The sequence below is a fragment of the Neopelma chrysocephalum genome, unplaced genomic scaffold, assembly GCF_003984885.1.
Source record: "Neopelma chrysocephalum unplaced genomic scaffold, ASM398488v2 Primary Assembly neopelma1_42, whole genome shotgun sequence".
In the NCBI taxonomy this organism is placed as follows: domain Eukaryota; kingdom Metazoa; phylum Chordata; class Aves; order Passeriformes; family Pipridae; genus Neopelma; species Neopelma chrysocephalum.
The window spans coordinates 18,180,954-18,197,578 of NW_020897700.1; the positions used below are offsets into that span (position 1 = coordinate 18,180,954).

At 34.7% G+C, this 16,625-nt stretch overlaps 1 protein-coding gene across 6 annotated transcripts in view; it reads right to left on the reverse strand.

The window, feature by feature from the left end:
* GRIA2 (glutamate ionotropic receptor AMPA type subunit 2) overlaps window positions 1-16,625 on the reverse strand; it is a 96,284-nt gene that overhangs the window by 7,753 nt on the left and 71,906 nt on the right. For all 6 annotated transcript variants that reach the window (XR_003533205.1, XM_027676839.1, XM_027676836.1 and 3 more), the window contains exons 8-12: window positions 16,261-16,365; window positions 15,430-15,540; window positions 14,098-14,304; window positions 13,243-13,613; window positions 9,154-9,352 (exon numbers count right to left, since the gene is read on the reverse strand). Coding sequence is in view for 5 of the 6 variants with exons in the window: in XM_027676839.1 (XP_027532640.1) it covers window positions 9,154-9,352; window positions 13,243-13,613; window positions 14,098-14,304; window positions 15,430-15,540; window positions 16,261-16,365 (993 nt within the window). In the remaining variant the exon portion in view is untranslated. The remainder of the gene's footprint in view (window positions 1-9,153; window positions 9,353-13,242; window positions 13,614-14,097; window positions 14,305-15,429; window positions 15,541-16,260; window positions 16,366-16,625) is intronic.

Here is a 16,625-nt window from a genome sequence, read left to right on the forward strand (position 1 = left end):
TGCACTATAAGCTGGGCAGCTGAACAGGAAAAGCAGTTTTCCCAAATGGTCAAGTGTTAAGAAGATACTTCCCACTAGATGGCTCACAGGGTCCTTGCTGTATGAATAAAGGTACGAATACCTGACCCAGCAATCATGAAAATAAAAATCTGTAAGCGTTCTGTAAGAACGTCACCAGAAAAATAACACTCAGAATGTGCCATGACCACACAGTCCTCTGCAGCCATGAACACTGAAAAACGTAATGCTGGAATTCATACAGCCACGTCTTGATCCTTACTTAGTCCTTGACCTTGTCTAGTTCCCCAAAAAATAAGAGCAATGAACCACTACTTACAGGTGACTTCTACGTTTTTTGTTTATATTGCTACACAATATATGTTGTAATACATTTGGTTTTCAGAACTCTGCCATTTTCTTTTCCTTCAATATTTTCAGAACTTTTTATTTGAAAGGTAGAGCTAAAGATGTGGAAAATGGCAGTGTTAAGAGACCATCAAGCATTCACTCACTCATAAAGCCCACTTTATTGGACAGCTAAAAAAAAGCACACGTACATATCCTAATTCAAATGCATTGCAGAACAAACAACAACCAAAAGCACACTGCATTGTTATTTACATTTGGCCAGTGCTAGAGTTGACCATATTTTTTATACCTATGCTGTGCTTGTTTTGCCTGGGGTAGAGTTAGTTTTCTTCACAGTAGCTAGTATGGGGCCTTCAACTCCTTAAAGTGCATTTGCAAAAGCATGCAGTCATTATCAACAGGGGACTAAACCACAAGGAAACAGAATTCTTGTAAATGCGGGATGCTCCATGCGCAAGTTGGGCTTTCACAGCTCTTTCTTATATACTCTTTCTTTTAATGGCATCAAAACCCTGAAAGGACAGCAGTGCTCCATAAAAAACACCACAACTTTTAATCATGCACCACAAATACAGAACCATTGTTGATTGCCATATTATTTGACTATAAGAAGGAAAGAATATGGAAATGATCTGCATTGCTCTTAATTACTGTAGCTGATCGCTATTGCAAGGTGACACTCCAGTGTATATATGAAATGCTAAAAGCTAATTATAACTTTGGTATTACAATCAACACTAACATGACAGTACAAGACCCTAATATTCACAATGAACACTTTTTATCATATTATTTAAGACTTCTATGACAATACAATGATATAAAAATACCCTAGGAACTGGGTAATAATAATAATAATACTTATTGTTACATGTACATATTCCATTTATATGTAAAATACTGCCTTCATTAAGAAACTAATTAGAAAATTAATTTATGCAAAGTTTTATCAACTTAATTAGCTGTATTTTGTGGGTCACCAGATAACTTTTTTTTTTTGACATTCAAAGACCTATTATTCTTCAAACTGGGGTGCTGTATTTAGTATGTCATTGACAGAAATAGCTTTTTAGACTACTAACATTCTACTAGATGATGATCTTGTACTGTGGGAGCAGATCCCTAATTCTCAAATATGATTTGTGAAACCACCTTGTTGACCTTCCGTACTGAACAAAAGGACAGGAACTGGTATTGTCACCAGTAGTTAAAAAAAAGTAAGGACAAATAAAACTTGCCAAGTTACATAGTAAATCAAATATTAATAGATCCAAAAAACACAGAGCAGAACTAGTTTTTCAGTCTCTTTAATTAGCTAAAGATTAAAAACACACAGTTAAAAAGACTTAAAGATTTAACGCATTTACCCTAGTTTATACTGGGTGAATATTCAAGGTGAATGAAAGTTCAACTAAGTTGAAGTTCTAAATTTTGTAATAATTTTATTGAGTAATGGTAAAAATTAGTTGCATCTTAATATGCAGTTTTATAGCTTTTTAGTTTCCACTACTTGAGCTACCAAAAATATCTTTACTATATTTGGTCTAATTAATCTAGAACATTCTACTTCAAGAACTAATTCCTCAAAAGTATACTTAAAATGATTTTTTCCAAAAATGTGCAAGACAATGACCTTATATAATCATCCTATTCTCCACATGATTTAGAATTAAGTGATCCAGGTTTGTCTTACAGAGGCATGTTAAAGTTCCCAAACCATTTAACTGCCATTAAAATACCTGCTGAAATGACTCCTCCTCTGAGACTTACTAATTTCAACTTCCTCGGAATCGAAATTCCTCCCCATCATTCAGCATATTCATAAAATCAAAACAGACCATTTCAAAGTCATTGCTTTAAAAACTCAGATACATGTCACAAAAACTAATTTCTACAATTCTGAAGTGATGATCACAAGGAAAAGCCTGCTGTCCACTCCTAGAACTAACTTTACTGTAATAAACCTACCAATATAGGGACAACTGTACTACAGTCATGTTGTAGCATCTACTACTACAGCTTTGCAACATCACTCTAACACGAATGTAGATTTGTAAGCAGGATCTCAATTTGATCAGACGAAACCTGATAACATAAAGGAAACAGTATGTGGTATAATGTGAACTGAAAAAAACAGCAAACAGCAGCAAGTTTTCAAACCTCACAAGTGAGAAAAAGAATGGCAGAAAGGCATCTGCTGTGTAGTGGGAAGAAATGCAGAGAACAAAGACAATCTACGCAAAGGATATAATCTAAATATATACTTTAGCCTTGTTTTTGATGAGATTAACATAAAGAAAGACTGGAACACTTGATGCTGGAACATGTTGCCCGGAGAAGTTCTGGATGCCCCATCCCTGGAGGTGTTCAAGTTCAGGCTGGATGAGGCTCTGAGTAACCTGGTCTAGTGAAAGGTGTCCCTGTCCATGGCAGGGGGTATGGAACTAGATAATCTTTAAGGACCCTTGCAACCCAAATTATTCTATGATTTATAACTAAGTAATATGAGGGTACAGAAAAGGAAATGATCAAGCTGGATGAAAAAGAAAAAAAACTTATTGCGCCCATACCAGGGGAGGGAGAATAAACTAAATTCCAAAACACAAGAACACTTTCTCAAGAAGTCACAAATCTGTAGAGAACTGCAGATGCTGTTTCTGGAATCTAGAACCATAAACTTACTGCCTTGACTGAGGAATGAAAAAGCATTCAAAGCAGCTACTGCTTTTTTGGTATGAAGAACTGCATGGCATGCACAGCTTCTGATGACACTTTAAAGTGACTGGGATTAGTAGTAAAGGAAATTGGGATAGCAAAACACATCAAGTCAGATAATAGGATATTATTTATTTGTTAATATATGAGACGTGGAAAATTCTGATCACTAGACTGATAGAAAGGAAGTTAAACTTTCCAGTTCAAAAGCATGGTCCAGCAATTTACGACCAGTAAGAAAATCAGCAATACAATTGAAGATCATCAGTTGATAAAAACAAAAGAAACATAGATCTGTCACTATGATCAAATAGGTTACCAGAAAACACTGTGACAGAATTGGGAGAAAGTTATTTCCAGAAAAGACAGAGAAATATTAATGCCTTTGTACAAAGCAAACTGAGATCTCAGATGGCATACAAAGTACACCTCTGCTCATTCAGGATTAATGCATCAGGAAAATAAGCACTGAGAAGAAAAAAAATCCACATAATTATTAATGTATTGCTAAATTGAGGATAAACTAGTTATAAATACATATAGGCTGGAAAAATAAAAGAATGTTCCTAACCATAACAAGTGAGGTATTATGGAATTATGTGCTCCCAGGAGTAGTGCAAAAAGAACTTATTTATACATAGAGTGTGGCAATTTATACAACAGATTATGCAACGCTGGAGAATCTTCAAACTATATTGCTGCAAATTCATTTTTGTCCATCACAAAATTACCTTCTACACAGCATACTTTACTTTGAACATCTAAGAAAGCCTGATGAAAACTTGAAAGAAACGATCAGGAATATAATGTGTTTTTTATTAGACACAATTTGCCCCTAAAAACAAGAATATAAAATTCTATTAAAAAGGAATACATTTAATTTTTAATAAGTATTATGCAAATACTAACTTGAAATTGAGCTTTCTGAGTAATATTTGTAACAAGATTTCTGAAGTCCCACAGAGTTTTGGTCACTAGGCTTACTGACATTAGAATTTTGGGTAATGTGGAAGCAGAAAAAAAACAAAACCTGAAAAATAACAAAAAGATACTTTGAAGAAAAAAGGAAATATTGAATACTGAATTATTTTAAAATAACTTTCAGAATGGCCTAAATCAATTGTTTTGTGCGTTGTCAAGATGCAAGGACCTCAAAAAACAAGACACAAGTGAAAATTCTTCATGTGAACCCTCTATATCACAGAAAAATGTATCTTCAGTAATACGGTAGTGGATGCAAAGGGCAGTCTTTGCACTAACTCAGTGCTCAGATCTGACTATTCTCATTATTTCAGCTATGTACCTTTTTCTCCTGTCAAACTAAAGAGTCAAACCCGCACGCTCCAATCACATCTGCTTCACAGATTCATGAAATGCCAATCCTATACCCCCGCCTCCTAAGGTGCCAAGCAGAGTCCACAGTAAATTTTATAGAAGATGTCATAACTGAGCCTTTCATCTCCTTCACCTCTCAGAGGCTTCTGTTGAGCAAGTCAAAATTTAACTCTGGAAACATATGTTCTATAATTCTGTTACATCTCAAACTTCAAAAACTGAGGGTGAGGTATGATTAATAGTTTTTTTATCTCAATTTAATAAAAAAAAAAATCGGTGTTTCTTCTCTTCTCCCTGGTTTTAAAGATTTGCTGTGGCATTTTTTTTTTAGAAATTTCAATATCTTGATGAGCATGAAGACAGATCAAGGTTCATAGACTGCTGTATGCTTTCTCTTTTTCCATAACCTCCTGTAATGTAATTGTTTACTTAAATACTTTTACAAGTTAAAAAATATTTCAAAATACTCATAAAACTAGAGGCACTGGGCTGTGTTTAAGATTCCTAGAAAAGACACTACTATTTTCCTTAAGGTCAAAATTTGTTTGCCTCCCAAGAGATAACAGTTTTGCAGCAGAAATTACTCAAAGGGTCTTGTCAGCTCTTCTTATGTTTATTGCTGGCTTTCCACTATGTGAGAGGATTTCTTTACAAGACCAAGGATTATCGTCCTTCCAGCATGTTTCCAATGCCCAACTTTTCATTCTGCAACTCTTGTCTCTTAAGCAAGAATAAGCAACTCTTGCATAGTCTCAGTGAAACATAAAGGATACTACCTTGTTATGGAGCAGTTCTACTTGGTTTTATTTTGGCAGAGGATCTATTTTTAAAGGCCACCAAAACAGCTAGAACCAAACAGATTGGTCTGTTCATGTCATACTTGATTCAAGAAGAGGTAAATATGAAGAGGTTTTAAATAAAAACTAATGCAGATAGAAAGTAAATTAGTCTAATTATCACTGTGCACACCGGGGGTTTTTTGAGATGCCTTATTACCTTACACACAGGACTAGTTACAATTTATCTTCTATGGGAAAAAAGGTAGCAAGATTGATGTCATTTGTCTATCTGATTTGTATGTATCTTTAATGAACAGAGCTAAGCATACAACAAAAATATGATTCAATTGCAAAAATAATTAACTTTTGTTCTAGTTGTATCATTTTGATAGTAATTTTCAATATGCCTTCAAGCAGGTGGAATGCATGGAAACCTTCCAGTGAATGCTTGCATACTTACTTTGATTCTTTCTTCCCGTGTCATAGCCCGTGAAAATACGTGAGGCAACTTCAGGAGTTAACACATGTAGGTAATGCTTTAAAATTAATTTCTGCAGTGGCAGGTGAACAGTAGACTGCCTTCTTGGGTAGCTTTTTTCCCCACTTCAAAGTTAACTATGTGTCCTGGCACATATCAGCTGCATTTACCACAGCCTCTGAGAAATCACTGAAGGTAAAAATAGCGCATGACCGTGGAGAGTGTCACTAGTACGTACCGGAGAGATGGAATTTCACTGTCCCACTATTTACTGCTCCATCAAGTAGTGTGTGTGACCTGACACTTAGAGAGATGAGGCACCTAGACAAGGTCAACTGAAACGACCCCTGACTCTTCCAATCTGTGCTTGCAGACTTATCCACATTCTCATGACCATGATACACTACTGATTTGAGAAAAATGACACACTTTGGGAAAAAACCATGGCCACACATAATTTTTTTGATCTTCTGCCCATAACCCAAGAGAAAATGCAAAAGCAATGCAACATGTATTTTTGTCTGGGCTTTCTTAGTTGCACTAAGAACACTACAAGCACTATCTCTAAAGCAGAGACACTAGCAAATATCAGAAGTGGTAAATAACTCAGTGTAACAGAACTCTTTAGATTTGGATCGTACTTGCAGTTCTGCTAGTACCAACTTTGAGATCTCCTGAGGAAAACTACTCCACATTTTGGTATTTACAGAGACCTGATACATCTGCCATTAAAGAAAACAATTCTGTATCTATAGATTTATACCTATAAAATTATCTATAACATTATTATTAACAAGTAATAGTATCCTGCTGATATTTACTACTCAGCAATGCTGTGTCACTACATTTCAATTATTTTTTTCTCTTTTAAAATACTCTTAAATTACTTCTGCACTGACATTTCCTACATAGGATGTACCAAGTTTCTGCTTCTCATCTTAAAGCAGCACTAGAAACACTAGAGCACAATGCGTTTTCGTCCCTTTTTCTCAGTTATGTTTCTTGATGCAGTGCCAACTGATGCTGTGCTCACCGTTGGCAAGAATAGCTCCTACTGGTCCATACTACCTTTAAAGCTAGGGAGTTCACACCTAAATTAGGGTAAAGAGCAAAGACAATACATCTTTTGTCATGAATGCCAAGGATGTTATCTCTGAGTCAAGTGATATCGACTAGCTTGTATGCCTATCGTTTGTAGGGTGTGTGGTGAGCAGTCATAGAAGCTGGATGAAGACTTGAACCCACCTCTTTCACTTAACATTGCATACATATATATCAAGCTATTCAGGACAGGATTTTTCAGCTGACTTTCATCATCTAGCTTATTGCTGAGAATTCCTTATTGAAAAGCACTGCGAAACATTTCTTTTTCAATTGTGTAAAGTATTAGCAGAAAACATCTTTTAGTAGCAAAGAAAATTCAGTTTACTGTTCTCATCCCCAGTACACAGCTATCCTTAATTTTATGCTGTTCCAGGAATTAGGGCTCTACTAGTGAAGATTCAGTATATGTTCCATCAACAGAAGACAGACTTGCAAATAATGCTACTTCTTGAACTGAAAACAGACTAACTGAAAACCCTCAATTGTTTAATTCCTGACAGTGACAGAGCAAAAGCCAGCCCATTTTAGTATGCTGCTAGAAAAATACTCAAGTTGTTTCCAGCTGTTCAAAGAATTTGAGTCCTAATTTCAGGTCATATAAAAATCACACATCTACTTCAATCTAGTCAGAACACAGATATACTCTGGGTGAAATTTTAGTCTCAGTGCTAGAGATTCCTTTCACATTATCTGCAGCAGAAAGATTATCATTCTTGAAACTTGAGTTTCAGGCCTCCTAAAAAAAATTCTGACAGTTGTTATTTTCTGAAAAATAACTGGGCAAGTTTAAGTGATTTTTAGCACATAGCAGATAGAGCCATCAGGCTAAGAAGTTGATGCACATAGTGCACCAACTTTTTTGTGATAGAAATTGCTGAGAAGAAATTTCCAGAGATCATTAGAACCTTGTTTGTGAAGAGCCAAAGGTAACTTAACAAAATATGAAGAATATGCCCTCTCCAAGCCTCCACCTAATTTTTACAAAAATAAGTTCTTAATGCTCAAGTAATCACCAGGAACATTAGTTGTGTAAAAGTGGAAATATGTATATACATGCTAGGAGCATAACTACATACTAAAGCATGCACATACAAACATTTTTTGTTTTAAAAAGAAAAGCTTAAAAACGTCTAAAGAGAAACTATTCAAAAGAAGTGACCTACTTTGAGTTCACATTCAACCCCCAGTAGAGCCATGATCTAAAAGGTTTATGTTTGCAAAACCAGAAACAAGCCTATATGCTTCTAAATGCTTCTAAACACTCTTAGCACAAATTCGATCTCATTTTTACTACCTTACACACTTGATGTTAGTTTTGGTTTAGCTAATAGGAATGCAATCAGCAGCACGTATTATTACCGAACCTATCATCGGAATCAGAAAATAATGGTTTTCTACAGTTGAGACAAGTATGTATGAGACCAGTTAAGTATGCATTACAGGCTCCAGTGAAAACCAAAATCTAGCAGTTACTGCTCTAATGATACAGTATATAAAAAAAAATTTGTGAGAACCTGTTTCATTTAATTTTCATGTCAGTCTATGTTTGAAATGTAAATGAATTATTTATAACTATTTTAAAATACATTTTGTTTAAACCTAACATCCTGCACTAAAAAAACATGAAAACACAAGTTATTATTCTACTTTGGCATGCCAGATGTACTTCCATTGCACAGAGAGACACATAAAGCACACACACAAGGTAAAGCTGTTATGTTTTTTTTCTCAGCAGCCTTAGTCTCACTCATTTGCTGGATGGATTTCACCATGTTAGCTGGTGTCTCAAGGGCCGTCTGAGAGACTCACACATTGGAAGTTTCATGTATTTTTAAAACTGCAATGCACAGAGGTAGAAGGTGAGGACTGACAGCCTTCCAAGGCATTGCTGTAATGCAAATACAAATAAGAACTGTTTTCAAAAGCAGGCGTGTATTTACTACAGCAGGCAGCAGGATTATATTCCATTCTCCATCTGCAAGCTTCAAAAATCATGTGGAATACTTATTAAAACATGAATGTGCATCTTCCCATATTCATGTTCACTGTGTGAGTACCTAAAATATAGCAGAGCTATTAAACAGAGGAATGACATCAACTCCCTTCTTCAAACATACCTTGTTTTTCACTTTATAATGGAATGTTTTTTTAGGTAATTTTGCTATGCATATTTATACCAAGACCCTTATATTTGTATATAGGTAATAAAATGTAACAATAATGAATAAACAAAAACACCTAGACTTGTGAGTTGAGCTGTCTATATCACATTTTCATATCAACCTTTTAATAAAGCCTAGGGAAAACATTTTACATGAGCAAAGATCTATCTAAAACAATCTAAAAAAAAATCTAAAAAGTAGAAATTCTTACCCTAAAAAACTCTTTAGTGGAGCCAGAATCTAATGTCCCATAAGCAATTTCTGTTTGCTTGGAAAGATCCTCTGCACTTTCAATGGGAGACACCATCCTCTCAACCGTCAGGAAGGCAGCTAAGTTAGCCGTGTAGGATGAGATTATGATGAGGGTAAAGAACCACCACACACCTCCAACAATGCGCCCCGACAGGGATCTAATAACAAGTATGAAATGGATTTGTAAAGTGAAATGAAAGTCCTAAAAAGGAACATATGTTTTACAGTTTTACACAAATGACGCATTATACTATAGGGAAGCGTTTCAGGCTATCTCACAGCGCAGCTCTGCATGCTCATCAGGTGGGAAATCAAGGCATTCTCCACTATATCTCCTGGACTTTGCTGAAATCAGGACTCCAGAGTTTACATTTGGGAGAACTTAGTGATCCAGTTCTTCAAAGTTTTCATCACTCTTGAAGGAAACTGCTCCCACCGCAATGTGCTATATTTAACCTATAAGCTTACTGCACCCTCTGAAGTGATTTCGTGTGACATTACGATGAGGATCAAACAAAATCAGAGAAAGAGTGCTTTCAGAAAAACCAGTATGCACTTTAAAATCAAGTGCCTTTAGCCTGATTATTTTCCTAAGACATTCAGACACAGACTGATTTCTGCTGTGGACAATCTGTACAATAGCATTATTTGTAATAAAAGCTGGCCCAGGAAATATCTATAGCCTAAAAAGTGCACACAACTTTTGAAAGATACAAGCTTTTAACAAATGGAGGACTGGACATGAAACAATCAATGATAATACAGGAAAATGGTGAAGAAAGTATATTTTTAAAAATAATAATAATCTGATGTTTATAACTGCAGCAGGTGGGCTCTTATGGATCTGTGTTTTGCATCTCCTGCTCAAGAAGAAAGAAGAAAAGAGAACTCAAGAAAACATACAGAACAGCATAAAGTACACAACACAATAATTTCCAATACTAGAAAATATAAGAGAAATATTGATTCTGCATTATTGTCAAACTTGACCTTTTTTAAAACGATCCTTTAAACTTTGAAATTAATTGCGACTTTGTTTCTAAACAAGACATTATAGGAAGTAGTACATAATCTTTGGAGATGTGCTTAATTATTTGGCAGAAATGTGCATGTAGTTGAAAGTCTAGTACTAAGGAGTTGCAGGAGCTTAGGTACGTCTTGATGCGACTCCTCTATCTATTAAATAAACAAATTAGAAATCATTCACCCAGCCTACTGTACTATAAATGAGACTACAAACTAATTCTGACAGCATATATAGATAGATATAACTACATATATATACATTTAAACATGATAGTTATGTAAAGCAGATTTATTAAACTGGGAACAAAAATAAATAGAATCAATTCTGGACAAATTATTTCTACTAACTGCTATTGTATAAAATGTCTGTGGTAATTCTGACACTAAAAGATTTATTCCATGCCCCAACAGACACTAATTCACTCTACTACAAGAAAATCAAGTCATATAAGGTACAGAATGTGTTATTCAAAGGACCATAAAAAAAAATTATTTCAAGGTCCTTCTAAACTGAGATATATTCTGCAAACTACTCCTTCTGTCACCTTTAAAAAAATATTACATTTTGACAGGGAGGTAATTTCAGTATAAAATAATTCTACAAGTAAAATATTGAGTTATATGATATACTGAATATATTGTATTACGTATTTGTAATACAATATGTCCATGTGTATTTAATAACCACCACCTTCATGGCACTTTATATTATATTGATGACACCCTCTGTAATTGACAATAATCTTCAGAAGCCCACGATCTGTGAGCAAAGTTGCAACCTACTTTGTGAAAAAAGAACAAGCTCAATACCAACCCAAACATTATGCTCTCATATGACATTTTAAAAGTAAAATTATTTGGGGTGTCATTTGTATTCAAAATTCCCCCAGATGGTCTGTCCCAGTTAAATAAATAATCTCCTTTTGTATGTACATTTCAAAAAGTTTCTAAAGATTGATATTTATATGCTAGTATGAACCCACATTTTAGAAGCACCTAATTTACCAGACCTTTAAGTACTGGTAAATTAACAACTTCTGTGCACAATTACATAAATTTTTGCACCACATTTTATACTTAGAAAGGTATTATCAGGCAGAACTGAGAGCACACTCACATCTCAAAAAAAGATGAGGAAAACTTTGCTATAAGTTATTGTTATCATTATCATATATTATTCTACTCTATTGTTTCCGTGCTACCCATGAGGAAACATGGGGACTGCTACTATCGACTTTTTCCAGATGGTCTAGTCTTACTCACTAACACCGTGTGTTTCAGTCAGGGAGCTCTAGTTACCTGTCTGCTCTAAAATTCTTACAGTGGTTGTCATTTTTATTAGAGAAATGATAACATTAGTGCAAAATTTAACTTCACAAAGGTATTTTGCTGATGTCTGAAGGTACTCCTTTTCATATTTACAGTGATTCATCTGCAGAGAGGTGAAATCCCATAGTGATAGTTTTGGTGCATAACCAGAAGTAACAAGTGGTTTTGGCCCTTTTTTACTTTTAGAATAAACAGATGGTATACAAACTAACCATTGTCCTCAAAATTATGCTTGCAATGAAATAAAGCACTGTTAGTTTCACTGAAACTAAATCTTGAATATGCAAAATTATTTGAGTTTCATGCACCTTTTATTATTATCATTATTCTTCTATTACCTTTCAAAAGCTATCAAACTGCAAAACAACTGTTGTGCTTTCATAGCCAGTAAAATAATAATAATAATAATAATGAAAATCATTATACTTCTATACCCTTTGAATAAAGCTTTAAAAAAAAAAATTTGTAGCTTAAAGGGGACTTTACAGACAACTAAACCTGTGAAGCATGTAATGGATACAAAAACACCACAGGACTGAAATTAACACAACTTCTCATGACCTGCAAAAACTTGCTCTGTCTTTTTTCTTGTATACAATTCTTACCATTTTATATGCCAAATCCATTGTATCTTTCATCATAGAGCCTGGCATCTCCCACTCTGATATGGCAGCCTTTACACAGAATTGCTTAAGTTCTCACACAATAAATGCTCTGCTATTTCTGCAGTAGAAAAACTCGAAAACCTGCTGTTGCCTTTTGGGATGCATTACATATATAAGAAATGCTCCCTTGGTGCCATTTGTTTTGCACACCAACCACTAGACTTACTAAAAATTGACCTGTTCCCTCTCTTAACTTTAGGACGTTTACAAGAAAGTTAAACTTAAACCCTCCAGTTGCCCTATTCATTTGTTACTATAGTTCCTTCAAGCAGCAAGTAGTTATTTACCTACTTACTTACCACTTTGCTGAATCAGGGCTAGAACCACTTGTGCCCAAGCAAAATAGAATATTTAATGAACTGCAAAGGAATTAACTTAAGTGCTTTACAGTTGCCCCTAATAAAGCAGATGAAAATCCATTAGGAATTAAGCTCTTATAAACTGGACCTTCAGATTCATTTTAGCAATTTCCTTTGTGACTTTTCTAAAACTAGGCCATGGAAAAACAGCAGTCTTTTGCAACTATTCACATGAAATTAGAACCATCACATGACTTTTATTTCAGTTCAAGGCTCTCCTGGGGAATAACAGTGGGTTAATAACTGTGTTATGCTATGCAGTGAGTTTTAGAGGGAAAATGCTGCCTGTGTAGTTTGCAACTAGTGTTACCCCTTTTTCCCATTACAGTTGTTGTGAACCATATGCACTGTCAACTGTAAAATGGGAATATGCAGCAAAAACACGGTACCCCTCCAAGAAGGCATGAAATGATGTGAACCTTATGCATTTTACAGTCTCGGCATGGTGTATATAACTTCACTTGGTAAATGTATGATCGGCATTAAGACAATATCGATCAAATACATCATGAACCTGCTTTTGTTTCAAAGACTTCTATGATTGTAGGGAGGGAAAAAACAAAGCAATTAATTCCTCTCCAAGAGTGAAAATATATGCACCACGAACCTCCTCTGGCTGAGACGGCTGAGACGAAAAATGCACAAAGTTGAAATGAGTGAGTAACCAACCTTGGCGAAATATCGCATCCTTGCTGCATAAAGGCACCCAGGGAAAACCAGAGACTATTAAATATCCCAAATTCATTAGTTGATTCATTAGTTTGCGTTTCTCTTCCATCTTCGAATTCCTCAGTGTGCCACTCGTATGGGCTAAATCTGCTGACCAGGAATAAAACTACACTGACCCCAATGTAGGCAAAAACAATGCACATCCAAATTTCATATGCTAATGGATCAAGAAATGAAAACACTCCTGGCTTGGACTTCTGAGGCTTCTTGATCATTATTGATATCCCCAGGCTCATAAAGGGCTTTGAGAAGTCAATCACCTCTTCTCTCACCAATGTTATAGTTAATGGAGCAATTGCAATATCGGCTTTCTGTAAAGGAAGAAAAAAAGGAAATAATAGCTAACATAGTGCAAAGAATGGTTTCGTTACTGTTGCATTTCACAAATGGAAAATAGGACAGCAGAGACTCTGGTAACATTTGTTTCACTGAGAACATCCTATGGAGAATTTCAGAAGTTTTTAGTTGAACTTGTACAAAATACATATAACATATTGTTGGCATATTCCAAGCTTTTGTTTTCACATATGCCCTTTTAAAAGTATATGACATTTAAACATTTAGCGAAGTACTTTGCTTTTCACCTGGTTAGAAGGATGAAATATGCATTCACTTCATTTGCATTTAAAATGCAATGCCACATTTTACTTTCAAAACTTTTCATGCCATTACAAATTGCTAATTCTCTATCTAATGAATTAGACAATTTTCCTATACTCTACAGAGAACACAAAACCAAATCCCACCCCTTCCATCAGTCATCTTTAATGGCTTTATTATAGAAGATTTTCTTACCCCGTAAACAAGTTCTCCAACCATCCCATTCCAGATTTTCGTGTCTGCATCCCTCGCCCCATACTTGCCATCCCCAACAATTGTGAGCTTATATTTGAATCCACAGTGTTTAGCAATTTCTGTTGCTAAGTCCACACAGTAGCCCTCATATCGATCATTTCCTTCAAGCATTTCGTGATTTTTCTTCATCATGACATATGGGGACTCCTGCACAGAAAGAACTTGCCTTAGCTACTTGGTAGAGAGAGATGCATCAGTTGTACACTTCTTAGACTAACATGTTCCCTTTTATATGTGAAAAAAGAGAGAAGACACCATCTGAATCATTCATGCTACGTATATGTTAGCTGTTAATTATTAATATGACACGTCTTTAACAGATTTAAAAGCTGCATTCTCCACAGTCATACACAAATAACAATACTTACAGGCATAGCGATTTCCAGAAGTATGTTAATAATGACCATGAATGTTAACAGGAGTCATGCATTCAGAGAAGAAAGAGTAAATTCCAAAATCAGTTTCTTTCTCTCATAAAGTTTGGATGGAAGAAGGCAAAGGTATTTAGTTGCTTTTGTTGTCGTCTTAATAGAAGAAAATTATTTTCTATTTCACAACCACATCTCTCCCTGGGAAAATACTTCAGGCTCTCCAGGCTATATTTTTATTGAAGTACTTCACAAGCAATAGGCAATATATCTATAACTATGCACTAAAGTTCTATCATCAGCAAAATTGGTGATGAGTCATAAGTCATATTAATGTATCTCCTCTTTGCTCAACTGCTACAGAACTATTCTTGCATCTAGAGAAACTCCTATGCTAACCTCTAACTTATTCAAACTCATAAATATACTGTGTAACTTACAGAAAAACGCTGTTCTATGACAATACATAATTTAATTTTCTAAACAGCAGAATACAACTTTTAAAATTTTATTTTACACTTTACCCATCTATAGCAGCTACAATCCCAAAGCATAAGAACCAGTCTCTTTGCTGTTTATCAAAATCTATTCTCTAAAATTAACACTATGATTCTGCCTCTCAAAAAGTTCCTCTCCTTTGAAACCAGATATATAATTTCCATTTTCAGGTTTGAAAATCTTAACTTTCTAGGATTTACAACCAATGACTGTTTGTCTTCTACAGATCAAAACCGTATACTGAATCACATACACTTCCTTAATTTCCAGATTTTATTACATATCACAATGAGTAACAGTTCACAACTTCAAATAATAAAAAGACAATATATTTAAACTAACATAATGATGAGAAACAAATCATTGTAGGACAGACTGTCTTCTGACAAAATATGAAGTTAATTACCAAAATAGTGGTGACAATAATAGTCTTATTCTCTAGTCCCGAAGATTCATTTCCAAGAGGGCCATCAAGAGGATTCACAACCATTTTGTCCACTTCACTCCAATATCCAATCTAAAGAGAGTTTATAGGATGCACAGACACCAGTGAATATGAACTTTTATAGAAAAGGTAAAGCATGTTATTACTATGCCTTCAATTTGTACTTACAGAGAACTATTTCAGCTTTGGATTTACCAGTGTAAGTATTTCTATTTATATAGCAAAAGACTACAACAAAGAGTAAAAAGATTCAACTAATGACATCTGTTCATACTACTTTGTATGTAAAATAGGTTTACCATTTTTTATCCACATATTAACAGATTTTAATATCAATGTCACATACTGTAGAATTGAAAGGGTTATGAAATACTCCAGATTAGGAAGACACGAGAAACTGGCTTTTCCTGAAAGATTTGAAATTAGAGCAGAAAGATAAACACATTTATAAAAACATCACTGGAAAGCTGTATCTGGCTTTTGTCATTCAGAAGCATATTTCCCCAAATGCTGGTTCTAATTTAGCAATTCAAATCAGAAAACAAAAACTTTAATCCACAAAACTGAAAGCAAAATATTCTTATGTAGTACTTACCAGAAATAATAACTCATACTTGTTAGAAAGAAATAATACAGATTTTTACTTCGTTCTGCAAAACCATTGTAGAACACACCTATGAACAAATATTATCACAACTCATGCTTTAATTAATCTAATGTTTCATTACCTACCTTAACCCACTGCTTAGCATGGTAAAACCTTTTAAAACACTGTAAGACAATTGAAATTACCTTCCGAGGACCAGTACTTTTGAGTTCCATGACGTTAATTGTAAAATTGATTCTCTTTCCATTCTGATCAAATTTTATATTCCCTGTTAGACCTTCCACCTGAACCTATAATAGACGAAGATGAAAGTGGTAGAAGAATTAAGTTTGTTTCTTCTTAGAAAATGCATTTTGTATTTCCACAAATCATTATTGATATTTCAAAAACATTCAGTTTAGAATCTTTTTCATACGCAATATATTTTCTTAGACAAGTTCACAGGGACTTCACTTCCACATTATTTCCAGCAAGATCGAGGCAGATTAGGAGACTGGAGGATTCTTTTCAAGTATCTATAGGAAATTTCACACATGCACTCATCCCAGCA